The sequence below is a fragment of the Rutilus rutilus genome, assembly GCF_951802725.1.
Source record: "Rutilus rutilus genome assembly, chromosome: 18".
In the NCBI taxonomy this organism is placed as follows: Eukaryota; Metazoa; Chordata; class Actinopteri; order Cypriniformes; family Leuciscidae; genus Rutilus; species Rutilus rutilus.
The window spans coordinates 14,866,419-14,894,211 of NC_140231.1; the positions used below are offsets into that span (position 1 = coordinate 14,866,419).

General features: G+C 38.2%; 1 protein-coding gene across 1 annotated transcript; it reads left to right on the plus strand.

Annotated features, from left to right (window-relative positions):
* The first annotated feature begins 3,003 nt into the window (after positions 1–3,003).
* gfpt2 (glutamine-fructose-6-phosphate transaminase 2) lies at positions 3,004–27,006 on the plus strand. The gene is made up of 19 exons (XM_084387780.1): positions 3,004–3,136; positions 4,192–4,299; positions 4,641–4,736; positions 4,834–4,959; positions 8,019–8,077; positions 9,205–9,339; positions 11,283–11,344; positions 13,461–13,540; positions 16,031–16,148; positions 16,393–16,556; positions 17,085–17,180; positions 17,328–17,425; positions 19,672–19,792; positions 20,299–20,456; positions 21,996–22,110; positions 24,284–24,411; positions 24,515–24,682; positions 25,388–25,549; positions 25,894–27,006. Exons 1-19 carry the CDS (start codon positions 3,130–3,132, stop codon positions 25,936–25,938), a joined length of 2,046 nt encoding a protein of 681 aa, XP_084243906.1. The 5' UTR covers positions 3,004–3,129; the 3' UTR covers positions 25,939–27,006.
* The last annotated feature ends 787 nt before the right edge of the window (positions 27,007–27,793 follow it).

Consider the following 27,793-nt stretch of genomic DNA (forward strand, 5'->3'; position numbering starts at 1 on the left):
GAAATTCTTATGGTCCCTTGGGAGTCACTGTGGTGGGACGGATCCACAAATCTTTACAATAGCCCCCCGCAGGGTGACCACACAGGGCCCATGTCTTATTCAGCTTAACATTAAACAGATGCCTAGACAAGAGAGACTTTACAGTGTTATAGCTGCAGCAGGACCAATTGTTGAAAAGTGGAAACATTAACACTGATATTTTAGTTCTCTATAATAGGTTCCTAATGTCCTGAAATAAACTTCATATGCTCAAAAAAGAATGGGGAAAAAAGACAGTGTTTCAAATGCATTTTAGCACTAGAAGCCAGCAACTTTAATGCCAAAATGAATGACATTTACTTCCGTCACAAAATATTGACTTTGTTTTCCAGTGCGGCTGCAGCTTTTTTTGTTATACAATCATGGCAATTACAACCATTTCTAATAAACACAATTCAGTTCCTAAATAATGCTCACTTCCAGTGAAGCCTTAACTTTATTACATAGGGAATAAAAAAAGTTTGGCGAGGCTCGTTTTCTATCGCAGCGGGACAATGTCCCTTTTCTTTTATGTTCCACTGAAGGAAGAAAGTCAAACAGGTTTGGAACGACATGAGGGTGAGTAAATGATGACAGAATTTAAGGGCAACTATCCCATTAAGTTTGAATTGAATGTAATGCTTTTTAATTGCAATTAAATAAAAATGTATTTTACGGAAAATGTATTATATGTATAATTTATATTACGGTAAATGCAATTAGTAGGACTTAAGTAGGCTACATCTTTTAAAGTAATTTCATAATTACTTCTATTATCTTCTGAACAATAGCCAATTCCTGTTATCACTGTAAAGCTGCTTTGAAACAATCAGTTTTGTATAAAGCACTATATAAATTAAGGTGACTTGACTTGAAATATAAAAATGTACTAACGAATTTATTGACAATTTATGGTAAACTAAAATGTAATGTCCTTTCTATTGAAACTATTTCGTTTAAATATATATTTGTAATTTTACATTTGTTTTGATTAACTTAAAATGTAGTACATTTAAATTATAATTACTTTAAATGTAATATTGATAAAACACTACAGTTTAAATTAAAATCAAGTACTTTACATGTGCTGTAAAATGTTTGGCAACACATCAGAATAAGTGTACTACTTAAGTGTGTTAAGATACATAGTCATAAAATTGTACTCTCTTTAAGTTACACTGAGGTGGACTTTAATTTCATCAGTATGATATTATCTGTATGTACAGTTTTTACAATTACACAAGTTCGCAATCAATAAGCACAGTTTTTTTTCACAAGGTACCTGAAACTCAATGACGCTTTTGTGTTTAAATGGGATCAAATCCCTGTATCCGTGTTCCATGTTAGTGTAAATTCTTCACAGAAGCAACTCCCCATTGATACCAGTGGTTTTGAAATGATGTGCTTAACAAACTCACATATGGGTGTGGTGTCCACAAACTTTTGGCTATATAGCATATATGGCTAGTTGTCACATTTAGATGTTTCTTAGGGTTGTGGGAAGTTTGTTTGCTATATTCAAAAACACTAGAAGCATGTGGTTAGTCATCATTTACACAGGAGTGTAAATTTATGTATAGGCTAATCTATTTTTCATTCATTATACTAAGTTACTTAAGGTTGTTACTATAGAATTACCATTCTATAGTATAATATACAATTTTTAAGGGGTCATGAAGTGAGAAATCGAATTTACCTTGATCTTTTGACAGAGAAGAGGTTATTGTCCTATAAAAATATCCTGTAAGTTTCAGAACTCAAAACTATCTTGTTAGTCCAAAAACAGCAAAAACCAAGCTCAGAAAACGACTTGTTTCAGATTTTGTCATATTATTACATCATAGGCTCTGTCCCAAATGGCACCCTAAGCACTCGCGGTCTTCCTACGAGTCTGCATTTTCGTGACGTAATGCCGCTTTGACTGTCGGGAAGAAGTCTGCTGCGGAGTCCACATCAATGCGGGCTCGGCAAAAGTGCGCATCGAGGGCGCATATCGACTCGCGAGCACCCTTCTGAGGCCTAAAATGACAAACGGGACACCCTGCGGTCTCACAGACTTTACGGACACGCGCACGCGGCAGCCATTGTAAGTCTACAAGACCGAAAGTGCATGTGAAGCGTGCCATTTGGGACAGGGCCATAGTGCAGCGAAAGGCCGATCAGCATACCTCATTGTCTCTTTAGCCCCGCCCACTGCAAATGACAATGCATAAGCTTTTCACTTTATTGAAAAGTATGAACTATGAATAGCCTGTGACAAATGGTAGGCCTACATTTATTCATAATTCCTTTTAACCACGTAAGTCATCCTTTGTCAGTTAATTGTTAGTAATTAATAATTGTGGTAACTCCAAATACTTCAACTTAATTTGCCACAACCAGCTTATAGAGCATGGATACATGTTTCACATTGTTGACAAATGTTTCAACTATGTAACCAGATAGTTTTCAACATCAGAAGTTTCCGTGTTGTAATGGAGGCGGGGATATTGAAAATTATTTTAATAAGCAATAACTTTAGTTTTACCCAATCATAGCAGTGGCTGTTCACTTCCACGTCTTGAATGCGTGTCGACACGCCCATCAAAACGCAGTGTTCGAAAGAGAGGGTCAATTTTATTCTAAAACTAGGATGTTTTTTTCTGTAAAAATATTGATTATAAAATATTGCATTATAAGTGGACCTCAGAGAACATTATAAAAAAAAATGCAGTTCATGACCCCTTTACATCTTTGCTTCGTTCCTCCATTTTGAAGGCATAATTTGGATAAACAAATGTATAGGCCTACGTGGTGCACAACACATAGACTGTGTCGAGCGTATTCACAGTCAATAGTCTGTAATAAAAATAAGGAAATCTCGCGTTACAAACAAAATCAGGAATCCTTAGTATCAAGCACTCAGTCCTTTCAGTCAGCCAGTGGTGGGCGGGGCTGACGTTTCCTTGGGAACCAGAGAGGTGGAGCAGGTTATAAGTTGTAAGTCCAGGACTCCAGGCGGCTGTTAGTATTTCCTCCTCGAAGTCTTTGGATCATATTGCGACTTGCTCTGCTCCGCTTCACCACCAGATCCTCCAAACTACCTTCAGCTTGAAAGAATACACTTGAACGATGTGCGGTAAGTTCAGCTTGTTACTGTACAGGAAAAGAAAGGCTGCGTATGATAAGATAAATGTCTTCTCATACTGTTAGTTTTCAGGTTGTTATTGTCTCTATTAAATTATTAGTCCCAGTGTGTGAACGTGAAGAGTCGAATGGCAACGTCATCATATAAATGTAAATATTTGGTTGGCTTGGTCATCATTCACTGGAGCTGTGACAGTTGAAGTGACAGATCCGGTTTGCAGTGCGACAGCGGTTGTGACTCAAAACCTATTGAACGACCTAAGTTACCTAGGTATCATTTCTGGACTCAAACACACCTACAATAGACAAATATGTTGCCTGGTATTTCGGTTTGTGAGTGATATTCATATGACGCAGAAGAATCCTGTCAACGTCGTAGCAGCTCAAACTGCGTTTTAAGACACTTAAACTCGACGTGGCTGATCCCAAATGCGTTAAATGAAATTTATAACTTTGTCTACTATTATTAAAAATAACAAGTAAATTATAGGCCTGTATATATTTTTTTACCTGCACTTGCAGTTGATATAAAATTAATTAAATGAGAGGCAAGTTAGGCAATGAAAGAGAGTAAGTTACACTTTTTAATGTTTTTTTCATGACTATGTTTCTTAAAGTAAATTACACTGATGCACTTTGTAACAATGTCAAATTAAGTTTTACTTTACTAAAGTAGGCCTACATTTTGATTCATTAGCCTGTTTTAATAATTTTGTTGCTGTGCTGTACTTATTTTGATGTGCTGACGTCAACATACTAAATCACATGTAAAGTAGGCCATTTCTAATTTAACTGTTAGTTAAAAAAATGATCTATCTATATATATATATATATGTATATGTATAAATCTATATATATATATGTCTGTCTATCTTTTCCATTTGTCTATTTGCCAACAACAAGCATCTTTTAGTAAATTGGTTTCTCTGAATCCTTCACTCTGTTAATGTCATATTTATCATCTTAATGTGAATTGATATGAACTTTTTTCATTCGCCACTAGTATTTTTGCTCCCTCTCTAAGCCTTGCTATCTTGTATCTGGCAGGAATTTTCGCCTACCTGAATTACGGAGTGCCACGGACGAGGGGGGATATCATTCAGACCCTCATAAAGGGACTTCTAAGGCTGGAGTACAGGGGTTATGACTCTGCAGGTAAGACTGCCACTCCCACCTCTGTGAAGGTAATGTCAGTGTGTTCCGCAGGTAACCGATACGGCACAAGAACTGAACAGTGGCCTCGTTTCTTGTATTTTGGCAGCGCAGAGGGCCTGGAGTGTCAGTTCTTCCAGCTGAAGCAGTCAGTTGATATTTATGTGAAGGGGATTATTGTGCAGTTAATCTTGTTTTGTTTTTTGTTTTTTGCATTCTCAGGCCCTTTTTTCTCATCTTATGCACTCATTTTGTTTTTATCCAGACTTTAAAATAGAGACAAAGAGAGATTGTGACCATAAGTGATGATTTATCAGGTTTCTTGTATACATTTTTCTGGTCAGGTGTTGCAGTAGATGGCCCAGGAAAAGATCACACAGCTAATATCAGCCTCTATAAGAAGACAGGGAAAGTGAAAGCTCTTGATGAAGAAATCTACAGTATGTTAAACCACTTTATTGTCAATCTTATCTTTTATCTTTAAAGTGCTTCCATAATGATTCATTTTCAAAAAAAAAAATTCATTTGTATCATCAGAGAACAACTCCATCGATCTTGAGGCAGAACTGGACACACACTTTGGCATTGCACACACTCGCTGGGCCACGCATGGAGAGCCCAGTTCGCTCAACAGCCACCCTCAACGATCCGACAAAAACAATGGTAAGATGTCGAGCGAGATTAGAGACAATGCAAATTAACTGACCTTGTGATGGTCACCTGGTTTATGTCCGGTCATTAGTAAACCAGCTGTGGTTGCTGTCAGTTTATGTGCTCTTTATCCAGGAAAGACAGGACTTGGAAGCTGAAACAGGCTTTAAAGCCATTAGGTTTTGTTTGTTAATGAAAGGCTAGTGAAAGCTGTAATACTGTCAATAATGGTTCAGATGTGAAAGTTCACCTCAGAAAATAAACACCTAAGTAGGGGGTAGAAACAGACAGCAGGAGGTTCCTCTCGCCACACAGTTTGCTGTGCTACTGATTCTGGATCTGCTTTCTCCTGTAATTCATACAGGTATGTGTGAGATTCAAAAGTTGTATATATTTTTTTCTGTTATATTTTACCTGATGAGTATATTATCCAATTTGATTTGAGAATGATCCAGTGGGCATCTTAGGTTCGATGGACACAAGAGCATCTGTACAAAGCAGTGCAGATGATCATTGTCAGAAAGTTACTTGCGTTCAATTTGTGACATAGAAGTAGCGAATTCCAAAATATTTTGATGTTATATTCTTAATATTTTATGTTATAACTCTTATTTTCTAACTTAAGAATACAGTTAAGAATATTTTGCATTCCTAAACACCTTTCTTAAGAATGTTCTTATCTTTTTTCTTAAGATTGGTCTTAAGGTACAATTTAAAGGATTAGTTCACCCAAAAATGATCTCATGAATTACTCACCCTCAAGCCATCCAAGGTGTATATGACTTTCTTCTTTCAGCTAAACACAATGGGAGTTATATTTAAAAAAGAATTGCTTCCAAGCTTTATAATGGTAGTGAATGGTACCCTAGATTTTGAGGCCCAAAAAAGCGCATCCATCCATCATAAAAGTAATCCATACAACTCCAGGGGGTTAATAAAGGCCATCTGATTAATTTTTGTAAGAAAAATATCCATATTTATAATCACTGGCTTTCGGTTACGGCCGTACGCAAGTCAAGCTCCGGCAGAAGAGTGACCTCTGACCTCTTTTGGGCATCAAAATCTAGTGTACTGCCATTATGAAGTTTGGAAGAGCCAGGACAATTTTTTATATAACTCCCATTGTGTTTGGCTGAAAGAAGAAAGTCATATACACCTAGGATGCCTTGAGGGTGAGTAAATAATGGGATAGTTTAATAATAACTTCTTAAAGCGGGGCTCAGTAGTTTCGGGATTTCTTCGCTGTATTCTCGCTTTTTGCTCGCAGGTTTCTCTCTAGAGCTCCCCCCACAGCTTCGGAATAGATATTTGACAACACTGTTGTAAAAACTCGTTGGCGATTCTCAGACACCAGAGGCTAGTAGATCAACGACATCAAAGCAGATGGGACATTCTTTAAAACGTCTTCTTCATTCGGGTTCGAACAGCGTGAGGGAGCGCAATAATGACAGCATTTTAGCAGATTTCTTTTGGCCGTAAAGCAATTGTTTACTTCTCGAGACCTGATATCACGCGATATTTCGCCGGCTCAAAGTTGCAAGTGCGGATTTTCCGCTCACGGGCACCAGGGGGGTGCGAAACGACCACCATTCAACCCGAAATAAGTAATATAACCATTCCAATGACTCCGAAGCTGTTCAGTTAAGGTAAAAAAGTTACTTAGTTCACCTTTAAAGTTAGTATAACCTCTAACCTGTCTTAAATCCCCGAAGGTAAGATGTTCAATTAATTTATTGAATTTCAATATTAAGCACTGCAATATAACACTAGTTACATATAATACAAATTACTACCAGGAATGTGGACAGGTATTCTGAAGTGACACAGATCGAGGCAGCACGCACAGATAAAGGAAGCATTCACTCTAGAGAGAGCACAAGTAATCTTTTAAAAAAGCTTTTTTAACTTGACATTAAAAACACAATGCTGAGTAATTAACTCCCGGCAAGCCTGTCGCGACGAAAATAGTCTGCGCGCCTATTATGATAACTACGATAATCTACAGGCAGTGGAAAAAGACTGGCTTTGCTTGAGGTGTTTTTCATTCAACGATTTAACAGAAATATCCGCCTTTCAATCAAGTGACAAAAAAGCCTATAATTATCTTCTTAAAAAAAAAAAAAAAATTCTTAAGAAATTGAAGTTTTTGAGAACTTTTCAAGAATTGCACTTAGGAACATTCTTAGAATTTATCTTAACTTCTTTTTTCTTTAGAATATTTTCATGAATCCGGCACCTGTACCTATTTATTAATATTTTGTCAAAGTCGTCAAACCTCTCTCTCAGATCAAAACTATTTTATTTTATACCTTTTACACTCAACCAACTTCATTAGGTGCATCCTGGGATGCTTTTCCAATATTATTGAATGAGTTCACATGTACGCTAAGCACGCTGGATGCTTTTTCTTTACTCTTTGGTCCAATTCATCAATTAAAAAAAGTAAACTGGTAAACGATTACACTGTTGTGCAGCATTAAGATCATGAGGAAAATGAGGGTGTATCTGAACTTTTGACTAGTATTGTGCTTTCAGTAAGGACTAATTGTAATGAACAATAGTACCTACCTATATAAAATTACTACACCACACGTAGAACATCAACAGTTTGTAAAACAGCCATTCTTCAAGTATATTTCACTTTGAAATAGAAGGCATGTAGGCTTACATTCATGAATGACTTGACTTGATAAATGACAGCCATTGTTGTGTATCAGCTATTATATGCTACATGTTGGATCTGACAGAAGGCATGTTTTGTAGGTGAGGATGTCATAAAGAGAAACGTGGCCCTACTTGTGTTACATTACGTTTACAAAACGCATAACATGCTTTATTTCAGATGCCTTTCTAATTTGGCCATTTATGTGCTTCTTCAAGCAAGAGTTTTGCTCAAATTACACTATTTTACAATTAAACACATTACAATTAAACAATTAATCATGTTGGAAGGTAGCACTCTAGGAACAGGATTGGACACCCCTGTATAATTTGTACATGTATTTTAACAAAAGTAATTCAAATAACTTGGCAGTGTATTTATTCATCCTTCTCTTTACATTTCTCTCTAGAGTTTGTTGTCATCCACAATGGCATCATCACAAATTACAAGGAGCTGAAAAAGTACCTGGTGAGCAGTATTTTTTAAATACCTCTTTACTGGAGCCATTGTTGTGCCATCCATTCAGAAAATAATGCAGGGCGGTGATCATTTTGAATAGAAAAAGGAGGCGCTACATACCAGAAAAGATCCAGATTAGAACCAGTTTGCTGAAACAATGCCAAAAGATAGAAACCCACGCAGCCTACTTGACATCAGCGGAAAAGGGAAGTCGTTTCAGAGAAGGAGGACGCTGATACATTTTAATGGATGATTTTGAACAATTATTTTTTCTTTTGAAATAACATGCGCAGAAGAAGCGTTAAAATTAAGACCTGGAAAATGTTTTGATTTCATAAAGATTTTGAAGGTGCAGTCACATTTCTGTGTAATTTCATGGAATTTCCTTTATTGTCAATAGTGTTCCGCTCACTCTCAAACCAAGCAGCTTTCCTTTGGTCAACGCAGCGAATCTGCGTGACCAACTTGAACCTGTTACAAAATCTGTGTTGGGAAGTCGTTCGCTCTCAAGCCAAATTCCCAATCGCGCAGATTCCTATCGGAGTGACTGGATTTCGCATACGCATAACTGCGATAAATGTGACCGCACCTGAAATGCGATTGATTGTTCAAGACATGTCGCAAGCCTGGTTTTCTTATCATAACTTAATAATCATTTGTTAGACGTGGACCTTAAGTTAAGATGCTTATTAGGACATAGTGTAGAAAATACACTATAAAATACTCATGACATATCACAAATTGTGTCTTTATCGTTTTAGTGGTACACTTCACATCACGTCATTTAATGTCTAGTAGTAAGTTGCACGGTATCCCACAACATTCATAAGCAATGAGGAAGCGTTCAAAACCAATATAAGTTTTGTATTTCTCTTTCTCTCTCTCTCTCTCTCTCTCTCTCTCTCTCTCTCTCTCTCTCTCTCTCTCTCTCTCTCTCTCTCTCTCTCTCTCTCTCTCTATCTATCTCTCTTTCTCTTCTCTCTCTCTCTCTCTCTCTCTCTCTCTCTCTGTTTCTTTCACTTTCATTTATCTTTGATTCCTTCTTTCTGCCCCTATTCCACAAAAGAAAAACATGTTTTGTTTTTGCCGCTGCTTGTGTCTGTAACCATGGCTTTTCCATCCCAACCCATTGACAGGTTTCCAAAGGCTATGAGTTTGAGTCGGACACAGACACAGAGGTCATCCCTAAGTTGATCAAGTATCTCTATGACAACCGCGAGAACGAATATGTGTCCTTCTCCACCCTGGTGGAGCGCGTCATTCAGCAGCTGGTAAGCATCACGAGTGTGTACGTGTGTGTTTGTGTGTGTGTGTGTTTGGGGTGAGGGGGTGGTCTTACTCATGCCTCTGGGAACCCCTTGCTCGGATTGTGAAAGTGAAAAGCCAGTTCTTGCTCATTTTCAGCCCTCTTAAAAACAAGGAAAAGAAGTTCAGAAGTTCTGCTCTGTTTGAAGGGTTACATGATTTTTCACCACCATAATATTTGTAGTCAAATTCGCACTGATAAATCAAGTAAGGCATGAATAAGGAAGCATTTTGTAAGCATATTCATTTTCAACAAATTGATTACGCAGTCAAAGTTTGGTCTTCTTCACTGTCAGTTATATAACCTATAGTAACATTTATCAGCACATAATCATACAACTCTTCCTCGTCTCTAGGTGACTGATATTACCTAGATTTTCAAATGTGGACGCCTGGACCTTGTTTTATGAGTCCTTGTCAGTACCTTTGGACGACTTTCATAACCATAATATTCTCTGCTGGGAAGTTCAGCTCTATCGAAACATTGTTCCGTGACGTTGTATGAGCGAGGGAGGTGCCCTTTGAGATATTCTTGACAGGGATCTAGTCTTTATCATTGGTTTATAAAACAACCCACTTTTCCTATCAGCATGACATTCCCCGTTTTTACCATCTCTATAGTACCCTGCCTGTTTTATGGCATCTTCTGTAAATTGACTACACTAAATTTTGATTGCTCTCTATCTAAACAGCAGCCATCTTAGTGATGGAAGGCTGAGAGATAAAATAATGATAAAGTTGAGCTGTTGTTTAAATAAGGAATAATTGACGACAGGTCGTTGAATTGTTAGAAAATGTATGCACACCCGAGGTGGTAATGCCTTGGGTGTGCAATGTTTTTTAATAATTCAGCGGGCCAGGGTCTTTATTCAGCTTATACTACGGTTACCACACCTCAAAACATTGTTCAGATTTGTCAAGTTTTTGTCATTAAAACGCTCTTGTCTTGTGTGTAGGACTAATTTCTTACGCCTCTAATTCCAATCCCCTGTTGCTAATTCCAAAACATCATTTGAGAGCTAGTAACGGAGGCTTTTGAGCCATTGATGGCAGACTAATGCAGTTATTAATGCAGTTATTAGAGAGAGAGAGAGAGAGAGAGAGATTAAAGCGTATGTGAATTACCTGAGTCTTGAATATTTAAGCATTTAACTGCCACGTAGTATATATATATATATATATATACACACACACACACACAGCCTATACTTTTATTGCCTTTATTCTGTATTTTTCTGTATTACTGATGTCACAATATTACTATTTTTACTTTAATTTTGATTAAATAAATGTAGTGAGCAATTTTGTTTTGAAAGAAGTTGAGAGACTTTCAAAAACATTTAAAAAAATCATACTGACTTCAAACTGTTGAATGGTGTAGATATTCTGTGTGTAATTACATAGATAGATAGATAGATAGACAGATGTGTCTTGTGGGAACAAACTGTGTATAGAGCAATTTATTAAAGGCTGCATGTGTTGAAGCACGTAGATGTAAAATGTCTGCAAAGTGAGTTGTGTATCTGTGTCTGTGTTAAATTTGTGTGTACTGGAGTGTGTGCGCTTTCCTTAGGGCAGCGAGTCAGGAGAGGCTCATTGAGGAGGTAGGGGCAAAAATAAGTTCCCTCATCACACAGAGAGGGCCCCTATTCCCCTTAGGTCAACCCTCACTGTGTGGCTCTGTTCCTCCCAGCTCCCGATGCCCCTCCACCTCACTGGGCCTCCGCTTCAGGCCTGATCCTCAGCTGGGCTACAGAGGTGGGCTGGCGAAGAAACGCGAGACCCTACCTTTGCCTGTTCAACAGAATGACGATGTTTCCATTTAGATCTGTATCATAGCTATTCCTCTGCCTCGCCAATGAACATTTGTCTCATTCACTGTTTTTTTTTTTTCTCTGTCTTCCCTCAGGAAGGGGCATTTGCTCTGGTTTTCAAAAGCATTCATTTCCCAGGAGAGGCTGTTGCCACCAGGTCAGCAAGAGCTATGATTTCTCTGAACTGTAACACACTCAGGTTTCCTCATTCCTTTCTTGCCCTTTCCATCTTCTGAGATGAACTCCTTCCCATTATTTTCCTACGTGCCAGTGAACAGGAGCCAGAAGGTTACAATTCGCTGTCGTCAGAAAAGATTTATGATGTTAACTTGCGCATTTAAAGACAAGGAACTAGGGTCCTTAAAAAGCTGTGCCTGTCCAGGAATCAGGGATATAACAAAGGTGTTTATTAAGGGTTATTTAACCATGCTTGGTTGGTACTCTGACCCTGTATATATAATTGGGAGTCGACTGAGGCCAAGACCAAAGTTAATTATTCCCATCTGCCCATCGCTGATTGTGACGAATGTGTTGTTGGTTTTGGTCAATTCTGTCCTGCTGTGAAGGGAACATTTTAAGACAGGCCATGTTGCAAGACCCATCAGTGCGGGTTTCTGCATAGACAAAAAATTATGTTGTTGTTTTTGCACAATCTACAAGTAAGAGACTTTTTGGAAAGGTTATTCATGGAACCTTTTAGGGGAGATTTTGCTTGGAATATTTGTGAGTGGTGTTTCCTCAAACTCTTTGATGCCAAGGACCCCATTGACTTTTATTGTGTGGACTAAAAAACAACACCACATTTTTAACTTTGATAGCCCTAAAAAAACATTTGTGAAGTTTTTTTCATTAGTTTTTCCCATAGGTATTTTAAAATAGTCTTTGTTAAAGAGTTATAAGCCATGCAACAAGTTCAGCAGCTAAAAGGTGAATCAAAACACTACAAACTTTGATTTGAACGTCCATACATCCATATAGATTTTATACACATGCGAAGATGAAGCAGAAACAAGCGATAGTATATTATGTAAGCAGAAGCATATGTAAAATAATGCGATCATCAAAATTAAACAGCATAAAAATCAAAACTACCTCATGTTACTGAATGAAATGTCGACCCAGGACGAGCTATAGGACTGTGAAGCTTTGGGGATGTTGATGGATGTGATCTACTCCATCTATGTTTTGATCATCGTTCTGAATCCAATCTGGATGTAGTCTTTGAAAATATTTTAGATTTTCTCATCTTTTTGCTCAAAAATGATTGCTTTTTTATGAAATTGTGTTGATAAAACAGAATGCATTAAGCTAGAATAAAACTTTTTTGTTTGTTTGTTTGTTTGTTTGTTTAAATCAGAGGCTCTGTTCTTTCTTTTGATATATTGCCTGTTCAGATATTCATACAACTAAATATTCTGGGGGTCATGACATTTTTGTGAAAATTATCAAAAATGCTGGCAGGGAAAGAGTTAAAAAGAAACCTGACAAAATGACTTTTTAATACAAATTAAAATGAATACTGAAAATATACAAAATAATAGCTCATTTTAATTGTAATAATGCTTTATAAAATAATAAAACGTTCTAAATGCCAAGTTTATTGCTCTGTCCATCCTCAGCACATCGCTTCCAAATTCTCATACTTCCTGTCTCACCTTCATTTGATTATCGTTTGATTACACGTGTCACCAAAGCTAAGTAATCTCAAAAGTGCGCTGCTGAGTTTCAGCATTTTGTTGTTCATGGTTCATTCAGGAAACTTCCATCCGGTGTGGAATTAGAATCCAAAACAAACTTTATGGGATAGTGAACATTTGGCTTGCTATGCACACTGAAATGCATCTGCCCAACCAGTTCAAACAAAGCAAGCACTGAGAAACTGCTCCAGCGTGGACCCTTTTGGCACGTCAGCATAAGAGACTGTGGGCTGCGCCAAGCAAGATAGGTGGTGCATGTAAAGGACAGGTCTGAAATATTTCCTCAAACAGTGGTGAGGGGGTGGACCTAAACAAGGATATGATGAAATAGGGAGAGAGTGAACACAGGGATCTTGTTTACAGCAGGGCTACGCTAACACCGTCCATTGATTGTCCATTGAAACTAGGGCAAAGTCCTGCAGGTGTGCTGTTGTGCCATAGAAACGAAAGAATCTTTTTTTGATGTGAGGGGAAAAGGAGATGAAATGTTTTTGCCCTTTCTTACACACACAAAGTATGCTTTCCATAAGCAGTCGATAGCAAATTTATCCCTCTGTCTCATCTTGTTTCAAACAGGAGGGGCAGCCCGCTGCTTATTGGTGTGCGCAGTCAGTATGAGCTTTCTACCGATGAGATCCTCGTCCAGTACAACTGTGGTAAGACCAGCCCACATAAACCTTTTTCTCATCTGCTCAAACCAGTTCTGTTCATTAAAATACATTTGTGAACACCAAGACAGACACCACACCCATACGTCTTTTATGTGCTTGTTAAACGTTTCATTCCAAAACTAATTTGCATCAATAGTGAGTTGGTCCTCCCTAACATCTTGGCACTCTTCTAAGATGGTTTTGTACTGTATGTTTTTGAACATGCATTGCTATTCAAATGTTTGGGGACTGTACGTTTCTTTTTTAAGGAAGTAATACTTACATTCAGCAAGGGTGCATAAAATCGAACAAAACTGACAGTAAAGACATTCATACTGTTACAAAATATTTCTATATCAAATAAATGCTGTTTGTTTCAAATTTGTATTCATCAAATAATCCTGAAAACAAATTGGTTTCCACAAAAATATTAAGCAGCACAACAGTTTTCAACATTGATAATAATAATAAGAAGAAATGTTTCTTGAGAGACAAATCAGCATATTAGAATGATTTCTGAAGGATCATGTGACAATGAGTAATAATGCTGAAAAAAATTCAGCTTTGACATCACAGGAATAAATAATATTTTAAATACAATAAAATAGAAAACAGATATTTTAAATTGTAATGATATTTCTGTGATGTGTAGTTCTATGTCTGTTTTGTTTCATTGTGTTTTGGTTCTGTTTTCTCTGTTCTGGTTTGCCTGAGTTTCCTGTGCTAATTAGTTTCCGTAGTTCCTAATTTACGCACCTGTTCTGTTTTCCATCTGTATATTTAACCCTTCAGTTCTTGGTTCGGTCTCTTTTACGTCTTTATGTGGTTGTTATACTATCACTCCAGAGATCCATGCGCTGTGTTGCAGCCACTTCACCCATTACAATTTCACAATATTCTATTACTGTATTTTTGTTCAAATAAATGCAGCCTTGGTGAGAATAAGAGACTTCTTTCAAAAACACAAAATTCTTGCCGACCCCATACTTTTGAATGGTATTGTAGCTTCGTGTGAGAACCAATGAGGTTCATTCTCGTGTTACGCAGCACATTTGAGCTTCAACAAGAGCCAGTGAAGTTCAGTCTTGTGTGTTACGCAGGACTTTTGAGCTTCGACAAGAACCAATGAGGTTCATTCTCGTGTTACGCAGCACGTTTGAGCTTCTGCAAGAACCAATGAAGTTCAGTCTTGTTTTGAATTTGAATTTATTTTATTTGATCAGGGACAATGCATAAAAAACATTAGTCTAAAAAAGAAGAGATGTCATGTGCCAGGTTATAGCAAAAAATGCTAATTTCCACCCGCAGCCCCTGGACAGGTTGATATTATACTTACAAAAGTTCATAAAATATATACAGAATAATACATGGAAGCATTACTTCACTCACATCATAAAAACACTCTCCACTTCAGGAATCTATCACTCACTCACTCACAGTTTACATCATATCACGGTCATTCAGTGCGTACAGGTTTGCTTTGATAATAACCACTGTTTGGTCAGGCGTGTAAAAGTACTATAGTTTGTGCATGAAATAATTTCATTTGGAAGAGTGTGCTGTTTATGCAGCACGTTTGAGCTTCTGCATTAGGTTTGATCTTGCAGGTTCGGTTGATCTTCTGTTTATGTTATGATCAATGTTTATATGTGACTACAAGCCTAAATTAAATCTGTTCATCATATAAAGCGATCGAGTCTCTTCAGAAAATTTGGACTAAACCGCTCAATTCACATGGATTAGTTTTACAGTCTCTTCATTAACTTTTTGAAGCGTCAAAATGGTAGTTGTGTAGATGTCAACAGAGGGACTGAAAGCTTAGTTTGTTTTCCGAATATAAACGAAAGTCTTACGAGTTTGGAACAATATGAGGGTGATGACAGATTTTTCATTTTAGGTTTAACTATCTCTTTAACTGGAATTGAGGAGACTAACTAAACTAAACGGAGGGGGTTCTCACATACTTTTGGCCACAAAAACAAAGTATGTGCTTTAGAAAAAGACAAAAGGCAGCATTGCCGTCATTTTGTCCTCTGGCACATTTTGGGCTGAGTTATTGGAAATACGTGTGGCATCCTGCCCAAGCCTGGTTTCGAAATACGGTCTTTTATGATGACAGTCGTCATCATCTATTTGTGATAACCATAGTGCTCCGAGATTATCTTTTTATGTGAGCATGTGATATGATTACATAGTGGAAGTATAAAACAAACTGTTGTATAGTGAATATTTAAAATGGTTTTAAACATTTAAAAAAACATCTATTTTTCCATTTCATTTTAAGATATTTTTATTAATATTTTAACTGTATACTTTTGAATGGTATTGTAGCTTCGTGTGAGAACAAAGCTACAATACTATTAATATAAAAAAATCATAAAAAAATCAATTAATTGTATATTAAATCACCTGACTTTAATTAATTCTCTGTTTATATTTTACCGAATGTACTTTTAGATGTTAATAAGTGTGATTGTTATTTCCTTTTTCCTTTAGGTGATTCCAGGAAAGATGAACAGGAGAAAAATTTACTGAACCAAGTGGGCAGCACCAATGCCTTGCACTCAGTCCATGACAGATTGGCGGTGGAGTTTTACTTTGCCTCTGATGCTAGGTAACATACACGCACATATTACACTGTTGAATCTAGAGCATTAACAAAATATTGACATTACGAAGCCTTAAAGACTGCAGACTTCCTGGTTAAACAGGTCATACCAGTTGCTAAGTTATATGGTGATAACAATGATGATGGCAGTTCAGCAATGCACCCTGCTAAACACAAAACCTCATTACAAATGTGATTGTGGTAGTAAAAGTAAAGTAAAGGGTGATTTACTTTTATTTTTCTCTGTCAGTGCCATCATTGAGCACACCAACAAGGTGGTTTATCTGGAAGACGATGACGTCGCCGTGGTGGTGGAGGGGAAGTTGTCTGTGCACCGTGTTAAGCGTAAAGTTGGGGAAGACCATGTCCGTGTCATTCAGACCCTACAGGTGGAGCTCCAGCAGATCATGAAAGGTCCCAGATCACACTAACACTATCGAAACAATGGTTAAAACACCCTACCACCGAATAATTCAGAGAACTTTTAGTGAATTAAAATTTAATGAAGAGATAACACATCAAATACAATAACTAACAGGTGAAAATATGACCATTACTCATGATGCAACAGATATCTGCATTTATATTTTTGCATTTGGCATTCGCTTTTATCCAAAGTGACTTGTGTTTCACACATTTCTATCAGTCCTTGCATTACCTTCTTATCGAACCCACGACTTTGCTGTTGCTGGCATGCTCTACATTTCAGAACATTTTTGGCAGATTGTTTTTTGTTCATTTAAAAGTTAATTTGGTCATTATGTACCAAATAACATAGCAAATGCATTTGCTGTTAGTTTTGCAAAGGAACAGGAACAGGTTTGGAGAAGTATCAGTATCAGCTCAGCTTTGTCTGCAAGGTCTTTGGTTTGATAACAGTGACTTGAATGCCACGCTGCTCTTTGGTTTTGGTTTTGAGCTAACACCGTTTCATACTTTTAGGTAACTTCGAGGCTTTCATGCAGAAGGAGATCTTTGAGCAGCCAGAATCTGTCTTTAACACCATGAGAGGCAGAATCTGCTTTGACAGCAACATAGGTACGACATGACCTTCCACTTTGCCAGAATATCCATGTCAAATTAAATTAGGCTACCTCTTGTAGCACATCCATGAAGGTGCTGCCTTATTTGATACCGTAGAATTATTTCAGATCAGTTAGTTAACATGTCTATTTTTGTGCACAGTTCTTCTTGGTGGACTGTCCGACCATCTAAAGGAGATCAAGAGATGCAGACGCTTGATCGTTATTGGTTGTGGAACCAGTTACCATGCGGGAGTAGCAGTGAGTTTTTTTTCATAACCATATAAATATAGTATAACCATAACCATAGTTATCCATTTTCATTACAAGGCTCTTTGCTTTCATTTGAAAATGCTCTCTGTCCACACTATCTTTTTCCAAAAGTTGATCATCCACACTGAAATGTTGTAAACCTTATAAATCATCTTACTGCACATAAAATATAATAAAAAATCACTGTGATGATACCGAGAGACCAAACATACAGTAATAAAGTTATTATGCTATTCTTCTTGCACGATCATTTAATTAGCAAAATATCCCCCCTCTAACTCTTACAAATCGCTATTCCATGTATGGTCTAAAACAATGTTGCCCTCATGTTTTGCCACAAGAAAACATTTATTTTAATATAGATTTATTTTTTAACAACACTATGAAAATAAATAGAAGACACAACAATGCTGGTATAACCATAAATATCAATGGGCACAATGGACTACTTGCACAGAGCTTTGTGACGCACTTGAATAGTATGTATATTTTCAATGTGCTGTAGTCACTTAGTTGACTAAACGCCACTTAAAATAAGTGTCCCCAAGAAGATTAAAGGGGTGATGAACTAAGAAATCAAATTTTCCTTGAGCTTTTGACATATAAGAGGTCATCATACTATAAGAATATCCTGTAAGTTTCAGAACTAAAAACTTCCTTGTTAGTCCAATAAAAGCTTTTATTGACACCAGGCACAGCGAACGTTTTTCAAAGTGGGGATCTATGATGTCAAAGGGTATCAAACACCGCCTCCGCAGAAGAAGATCAATGCCTACTTCAACACTGCCTGTTTAGCCCCGCCCACCGATTCACGCTTTGCAAGAAACTCATTATAATATGCAAAACAGTTATCCAATCATAGCAGTGGCCGTTTACTTCCAAGTCTTCAATGCGGCACGCCCATAAAAACCGAACGTTTCAGGAGCTAGGCTCAAAACCAGGGTAGAAAATAGCCTATTACTTATTCATTTTGATGTTTTTGAAAGTAAAAACCAAGCGAACGTCATAAGTTGACCTCAGACAACATTATACATTTTTTTTAAAGCCAGTTCATGACCCCTTTAAAAATCTGAACATTTTCAGAGACAGGCGAAGAGATATTCTGATGATTACTGTGTAAGGAATTTTCCAAACTCAACAGAACATGAGGTTTTAATCCAACCCAAGCCGATCTGATAAAGCTGCGGCTGTTAAACATACGCGATTATTTCACCGCAGGACGTCAGTGCTCGTCTAAACTAGTGACCGCGATGAAAAAGATCAGTATGAAACTTTATTTATTTGTATTAAATATATTAATCACTATTCTGTGTCATTTTTTTCATTGTCAATCATTTCACTGTATGTAATTTACATGTTTATGCCACCTCAAAATGACCCGAAGCCCTAAAATTATACTTTTTTATTATTATTATTATTACTAGATTTGATCAATAAATAATAGTTTAAGCACATTCTTTCAAATTGAATTCAAAATAACTCACAATTTCATGCATAACCCTTTTGATTCAGCTCAAAATATCTTACATTTGGTCTTGGTCTGTTTTTTGGAACAGAAATAATATGATATTTCATGTCTTTTGCCACTAGATGGCCTTTTAGCTCTATATGTAGCAAATGAGCTGTTCTGCTGGGTCCTAAATTCTGTTTTTCTTCAGTATGCATTCAGATACACATGTAGACATTCTAAAATAATTTTTTGGTGAAGTTTTAGCATTTTTAGTTAAAATTTTTAGGGTTTTTTGTGTACTAAAGCATTCCATTCATTCCTAAGGGGGTCAAATTGACTTGCGAGGGAAGGATTTGTTACTTTCAACCAAAAAACTCCTCGAATCCAGTAAAACATTTTTACTTTACTGTATTTGTTGTTCAAGTGCGAAAAAAGTCCTAGGTTCTTGAACCTCTCTGATGAACACAATTTTTTATTTTTATTTTAAATGAGTTTCAGTTCAAAATGCTGTCAGAATGCACAGTTGGAAAGAAAATATATTTATAGGAACATTTTCAGTATAATCCATGTTAACGCAGAGAACATGATTCATTGTTTTAATCAATTGACAGCCATAAAACGGGTTTTTTTTTTTGTACGGTACATTAATCGTTAAACTGTATATTTGACTGCTGTCCGATTTCAAATTGAAGGACTTCTTTAAGAGCTTTATTTCAATGACCAGCTGGCTGTCTATTTCCCTTACTTGAGCACATGACAGTATTATCTCTGATTCTCTTTGCAGACACGTCAGATCCTTGAGGAGTTGACTGAGCTTCCTGTTATGGTCGAATTGGCCAGCGATTTCCTAGACCGCATCACACCAGTTTTCAGAGACGATGTCTGTTTTTTCATCAGTCAGTCAGGTAAAGTGCAGCTCTTTACCGTCAATCTCATGATTTATATTCCAGGAAGGGTTGATAATAATGACCTTTGAACTGATATGGCACTGAATTACACAACAGTAAGTGCATGAGGTGATATAATCTCCAGAAACCCAGATGCCCACAGCACAAAAAAAAAACAGTTTCTCCCAGATGCTAATGAGATTAAATGGAAAGTCTCCTACCTCCTTTTCTCCCAAGAAAAAAGACACCATGAATTTCATAAGAGGTCTCAGGATGTCTCAAACTTTGCTCTTATTTGTCAGGATGTCAAAGTCTGCGATTAAAAGTCAGATATTTGAATATGAGTGCAAACATTTCTGAGAACTCGATTCTCTTCTAAAAGAGCACCCTTGGAGCAATAAAATATTCTTCTAGCTGTGGCACTTTACTAAAACTCATTGAGTATATACACTTAACACATGCATGTCATTGCTGCTGATAAAGATATTAGTTTATGATGATATTGATGATATGCTTTTGGTTAGGTGAAACAGCGGACACTCTGATGGCGCTACGCTACTGTAAGAAGCGCGGGGCACTGACTGTGGGCATCACCAACACTGTGGGCAGCTCCATCTGCAGAGAGACCGACTGTGGAGTTCACATCAATGCTGGGCCTGAGGTCGGAGTTGCCAGCACTAAGGTACTGAATTAACATCTTAGACTAATAATAAAAAAAACTATATATAGAATATAACATACAAATATTATAATATATTATATTATAGTCCAAAGTTTAGGGTTGGTAAGATTTTCATACTCACCAAGGCTGCATTTATTTGATCAATAATACAGTAAAACTTTTACAATTTAAAATTTGTGAAGTAAACCAAAAAGGTAATAAGGTGTGGACAGTTTAGAGATATCTTGTTAACTGCTGTGGGTTTGCCCCCATGTAAATCAACTTCTGTCCCCTGACGGTGCTTAATGCAAATTCCCACTCATGTTTACATTTGAAAAGAGGACTTTTGTCTGAGTATTTAAGGGAGATGCTGAAGAAGGCTTGTGGCGATTTGTAACTCAAATTAGCCCGTGATGCGGAGTGGCTGCATACACTCCGCATCACGGGCTAATTTTAGTTACAAATGTATTTTATGATGTCAGGTTCGCATCTTCTCTCTTTATTCCAGAGCATTTGATGTTTTGTATTTATTATCTTTGAACTGATTATGAAATTAGCATCATACATTACCTGACATAATAAATTGTTACATTTGATTTTATTCCGACTGACTCTGAAATTGTTTTCCCAAGTAGATTAAACGGATTTGTATGTTACCGCAAGTTTTGCGTCAGATTAGTGGCGACTAATATTTGGCACTAATTCAAGTGTACGTGTTTTTACAAAGACAAGAAGTGAATTTCCGTTTAGGGCAGCAAAAGTGCTGCTTGACCAACCTAAATCTGGGTGTGTCTTACCTCTGTTTTAATTTAATGTTACTTTAGATAAGTGTACGTGGGAAACCACGGCATGGCCAATCCAAAGCTATTGTAAGAGAAGTAAAGTTGGTTGACTTATATCTGTAGTAGTGGCCATACCTCTACTGAAGTAAACGTTACTTTAATTTCAAGTGTATGCAATCACAGGGGCTATACCAAAGTATCTTTGATTGTGTAAGCGTGAATGCGATCGATCTCAGGTATATAGCAACCACCTCTGTTTGGTGACCGAAGCTGGCAAACTTGTGATCGTGAGACCCACGTTAAACAAGGCGTGAGGACCTCTGAGCGACATAGCTTCCTAAAATGAACGGGTAAAATATAAGTAAAGAGTTAAATAGAACAATCAAATGTATTGCTAAACTATTATATAATTGACCAATAACCAAATGGCAATCTAACCTAAAATCGAGTCAGATAAAAGCTTAAATGGAACTAAGTTACTTTGCCACGCGGAAAGACAGTAACGCGCAGAGACCTTCACCCGTTCTATCGGATGCCGCCTTTGGACCGATCTAGACAGGCTTACAAAGTCTTAAACGCATCAATTTAATGCAGTCTTTCTGAATAAAAGTATTAATTTCTTTCAAAACAATTGTACTTACCCCAAAATTTTGAATGCTGGTTCAATATTATATTATATTATGTCGTTGTTTTTCTCCCCCCCCGTGCCTTGTGTATTTTTTGTTTTTTGGTACAACAATTTGCTTATGAATCGAGTTTGTGTTTTAATCATCTGCAGGCTTACACCAGTCAGTTTGTTTCTCTGATCATGTTTGGTCTGATGATGAGTGAAGACAGGCTCTCAATGCAGCCGAGAAGACTGGAGATCATCAACGGCCTCAAAAAACTGCCAGGTGTGTGTGTTCATGTTCCCTTTCAGTCGCTCACGTTTGACGTAGTCGTACGTTACGACTGATTGGGATCACGCTTAGGGAGCCTGTCATCTTTGAGTATTGTTAAAATGAGCCAATGCACATTGGCGTGCGTGAATTGCATCTCGCGCTCCGCCCCGCAGCACGGGTATAAACACGGAAGCAGATGCACGCACCACTTGTCTTTCGCTTCGGAGCCGATCGGTGTCGATGTCTCTGAAGAGTGCTGTTGTTTACAACGAGCGAGTGTGTCGGTGTTCTTCTAGGAAGACTCTCCCAGTGCTGGTGGTTCTACAGCGCGAGTGCAGCGGTGATCACGAGCTTTGAGCTCTTAACTGTTGTTTTAACAGCATCAAATTTCTGTGTTTGCTGACGGCTGGTTAGAGGGCGGAAAAGTGAGTGCTTAACTGTTTCAGTTCACTGTTCAGTGTTGCCGTGGTCATTCCCCTGTGTGCTCCGGCACTGGTGATGGGTCCCATTTCCTGAAAGAGCAACACGGGTGCGTTTGCGTCTTTAAAAAAAAAGAAGAAAAAAAGATGCCATTCCACCCGTGCGTTTCTGGATGCGATCGTTCCCTGTCCCCCCAAATGGATGGTTTTGTGAATAGTTCATGTTCTCATTGCGAGAATATGACTATCGCGCGGTGTCGAGATCGACACTCACCTTCAGGCGTGAAAGTGGAGTCCCACGCCCTGCTACGGCGCTGTGTGGGATGGGTGATCAGAGGATCATAGTGAGGCTTCCCTGCCCGGTAACCAATCCCTGTGGGCCCCTCACTCCTCTATTACATCGCAGCCGGTGGAGCCCCCCGTTGAACACGCTGGTCCCTCTGTAATGGACCGACCAGCCGTTTCATTCGGGGCCCCTCCAGAGGACAAGATGCCGATTGCAGCATCGGAGGGTGAGCTTACCTCTGGAAATGATGACTCGGCTGCGATATCTCCCTCTGGGAGTGTAACGTTGCCCGAGCCAGATCCAGAAACCTCAGCTATGCTGAAACGGGCCGCCGAGGCTGTCGGGCTCGAGTGGAATCCTCCACCGTGTCCCGAAGAGTCTCGGTTGGTTGATTGGTATCTTGGGACGGGCTGCGCTGGTTCTCAGCTCACCGCCCCAGTGCCTTTCTTTCCCGAAGTGCATGGAGAGCTTACCAGGTCGTGGACGGCACCTTTCTCTGCCAGAAACTGCTTGAATAGCTTTCCCCCCTCACTACCCTTGACGGAGGAGCGGTGAAGGGTTGCGAGGCTATCCCTCCAGTGGAGCGGTCTGACGTGACACAGGTGCACCTTTGCACCTTTGGACGGGGGATTCTCGTCTCCACCCTGTGAGTTCTCGTCCATTCTGACAGGCAGAGCTTACAAAGCCTGTGGGCAAGCCGCCTCCTCTTGCTTGCCATGGCGCTGCTACAGGTCTATCAGGCCAGGGCACTCATGGACATGCACGAGGGTAGCCCAGACAGTGCACTCATAGGTGAGCTCTGCACCGCATCCGACCTCACCCTCCGGGGCACGAGTGTCATGGCGTGCACGATCGTTCTGGCGATGTCCACCTTAGTGGTCAAGGAGCGCCTTCGTTGGCTCAGCCTGGTTGATATGGCGGATGTGGACAAGGTTCGGTTCCTGGTCTCCCCAGTTTCCCAGGTTGGGCTGGTCGGCGATGCGGTGGAGAGCTGCGCCCAACAGTTCTCTGCCGCCCAAGAGCAGTCGCAGAGGGCCCAGCCTGCGCCAGGTACTGCCAAGCCAGGTGGCAAGCGACAGCGAAAGCGTTCCTGAGCAGGTCACTCAGGGAAGGAGAAGGATGCTCTTGGAGTTGGTCACCGATACACTCCCTCCCCCCGGTGAGGGCCGGGCGGAGTCTTTGTTTGTGTGTGTGTCTGTTCCGCCGCTGGCTCCCGAAACAGCGGAGTCGGCGGTACGCACACTTCAAAGTGTAACAAAGACGTTTTTCTATCCTGGTGGGGACTTCTGTGATGGGTAGAGTTAGTGTAAGGGGATAGAATATGCAGTTTGTACAGTTAAAAACCATTACGTAAATGGAGAGTCCCCACAAAGATAGTAAACTAGACGTGTGTGTGTTACATAATTTTCGTAATGGCCGGTATATTGCAGTAGTTCATTAGTGTGAGATAATATTAACTTTGACATTGTCATCCATTTAGAGTTGATCAAGGAAGTTCTGGCTCTTGATGACATCATCAAAAGCCTTGCAGATGAGCTCCACCATCAGAAGTCTCTTTTGGTCATGGGTCGAGGCTACAACTATGCCACCTGCCTAGAGGGGGCGCTGGTGAGTACCATGCAATATATAGACAGAAAAGCATTATAACCAAGCATATAATCAGAAGAGTGGTGAAGTAAAGCACACTTTTTTTTATCTTTGTGCACTTTAGAAAATCAAAGAGATCACGTACATGCACTCAGAGGGCATTATGGCTGGAGAGTTGAAGCACGGCCCTTTGGCTTTGATCGACAAGCATATGCCAGTCATCATGATCATTATGAAAGATGCCTGCTACCAAAAGTGCCACAATGCCTTGCAGCAGGTCACGGCTAGACAGGTAACAATCATCAGACTCTAGATCATGTGAAATCTTAAGAGATAATGATATAGATATAGAGATAATGTGATTAAACAGTTCACCAGTAATAGCCTATATGCTACTGTTTAAAAGTTTGGGGTCGATAGGATTTTTATTTTATTTTTTAAGATGTCTTATGCTCACCAAGTCTGCATTTATTTGATCAAAAATACAATAAAAACAGTAATATTGTTAAATATTATTACAATTTAAAATAACCTTTTTCTATTTTAATATGTTTTCAAATGTAATTTATTGCTGTGATGGCAAAGCTGAATTTTCAGCATCATTACTCCAGTCTTGAGTGTTACATGATCCTTCAGAAATCATTCTAATGTTCTGATGTGGTGCTTGAATTTTTTTATTTTTTTATTATCAATGTTATGAACAGTTAATATCTTTAATATTCTGCTTTATATTTTTGTAGAAAACCTGATACTTTTTTTTTCAACATTATTTGATGAACAGAAAGTTCAAAATAACAGCATTTATTTGCAAACTTTAGTAACATTATAAACTTCTTTACTGTCACTTTTGATCAAATCCTTGCGGAATAAAAGTATTAATTAAAAAAAAAATCTTACTGACCCCGGTTTTTGACCGGTAGTGTACATCTACAGATTCAGAAAAATCACCAATAATCCAACACTTAGTGATGACTAATATCTTGTGAATATCTTATAGGGCCGCCCCATCATCATATGCTGCCAGGACGACTCAGAGATCAGTAAAATGGCATATAAGACTATTGAACTTCCTCAAACGGTGGACTGTCTGCAGGGCATCCTCAGTGTCATTCCACTGCAGCTCATGTCTTTCCATCTGGCAGTTCTCAGAGGATATGACGTATGTTTACATTTACATTATTCCTTTTTTTTTTTTTTTGGTGCTACATGACTAGAGAAAACTGAGAAAAAGGGCTACAAAAATATAGACGTTTACCCAACTATGACGACTTCCGCTTCTGAGAACCCCGGAAATGTGAAAAGAGTCTATACAGAGCTAACATACCTTTTAAATATAACGATTAACTATACAAAATACTGTATATATATAATTTGAATAATAATAAAAAAATTATAATAATAATTTGTCACTTCGCAGTACTATTTATACTTAACTATTGAAGGCAAATGGATGAATCATTTTTGTGTATTTTTATTACATATTATTTGTTTGGTTCCCATCAGGTGGACTGCCCAAGGAACCTGGCCAAATCTGTGACAGTGGAGTAGCTCCTCACAGGAAATGTGAACTAATCAATGTAGAAGAGAAGAAAACTGACCACCGAAGTGCAATTACCATTGTGTGTGTTTATGTGTGTTTGCAACTGTGTGAATGTGGAAGTGTGGGTATTTATGAATTATGATCAAATCCCTAAAGGCCACAAGACCTGAATGGATCCGGTGAGGGGGATGGGGGGAAGTGGGGATATTTTTATTTTAGTGAGATAGTGAGACGTAGTAACTTTTGCTACACAAGTGCCTCAGCATCCAAGTGCAAATGAAGGGAACCCCTAAACTGTGCCTTGCACCCTTTTCTCTCAGCTCTTAGCTGAGCCTGAAGGATCACAACTGTCTAATGTTTACCTCTGACCAGGGGCGGTTCTAGGATTTCATCTTCAGGGGGGTTTAAGCCCTCGGTGAGAATATGTAGCAAGAGACCATTGCCTAAGTGGTGCATCTTTAAATCGACACCACTATATTACTATATAGTAAGTCAGAAGTAGTCTACCGGTACTTAAATTGGTACTAAGTCACTACAAAATGTTTTCAATGATGTAATGATACCAGTCTTTTTGCTGTACAGTTCAAATCAGTACACTGTTTGACTGACAGAAAATGGTTAGTCAAACAGTAATTTAGATATTTATTTGCCCTGCCGAAGCATTCACTTTTCTAAATAAATAAGTAAAGTTATCGCTTTCATTGATTTTGACTTAAACTTATGATACTAATTTTAGATACCAGTGAAATTTCAATTTACGATCGCAGCAAAAAATACTAGCCTAACTAATATGCCCCTGGTTTCACAGACAAGGCTTAAGTCTAGTCCTAGACTAAAATGTAAATCTGAGCTATTTCAACTGAAAGAAACTTGCACTGACTGATCTTAAAACATGTCAGTGCATTTGTTTTGTCTTAAGATGCACACCAGTAATGCCTTTTTCTAAGGCATGTTTATAAAAATTACTTAAACGCCTAATTGAACTATGACCTAATCCTGGCTTAATCTAAGCCCTGTCTGTGAAACCAGGCCATAAAGTTCAAACATTAAAGACAAGTAAACAGTGAATAATAAAATAAGAAAGAATAAACAATTAACAAATAAACAAGAGAACAAACATACAAATTAAACACTTTACAATAGGCCTACTTGTTAATCGAACAACAAAAGAAAAACAGATTATCAATGATTCTGCTTTCACTTTAACACCTAATGATGTCACCTTATATTGACACATCCTGTATTTTGAATTAACAAATGTCTTTATTGTCATTGTACAAGTACAACGAAATTGAAATGCAATCCTTTGGGTGCATAATCTGATAAAAATAAATCTAAATTAAATAAAAAATGTATTGAATAAATAATAAATAACACACCACACCATACACAAGACATCCCGCATATTCATATTCAACGTTGCACATAATGTTCAGTTTAAGTTATTGCAGTATTTATAACAGATATGGCTTTGGCATAGAAACGGTTAATCTCACATTCAGCAGACAGTTGCGCGACTCATATTCAGCATTGCATATGATGTTCAGTTTAAGTTATTTCATAACTGTTTACGTTTACTTAAGACTATGTTTATGTGGATACTCGTCAAAACGGGCATTTTGACTTAATTTTGTGTGTATTTGCTCAAAAAGATAACTCAATTTGGTACAGAAACGATCACGGCACGTCAGTACGGCACGTCAGTACCGCACCAATTTCTGTTTTGCAGCATCTTGCACTAGAATGGCTTAAAATGACTTGAATGTTTAAACTGACAAGACATAACATGTGGAAATAGTCAACTTTCTAGAGGAAGCACCACTGGCCCGATCATTCAGATTGGTGATTGTAGATTTATGGGGG

Excerpts from the sequence above, each read along its gene's own strand:
- gfpt2 (XM_084387780.1), top strand. Across the intron at positions 19,793-20,298 it reads TTTTTTCATCAGTCAGTCAG|GTGAAACAGCGGACACTCTG; the intron begins GTAAAGTGCAGC and ends GCTTTTGGTTAG. Across the intron at positions 24,683-25,387 it reads AGCAGGTCACGGCTAGACAG|GGCCGCCCCATCATCATATG; the intron begins GTAACAATCATC and ends AATATCTTATAG.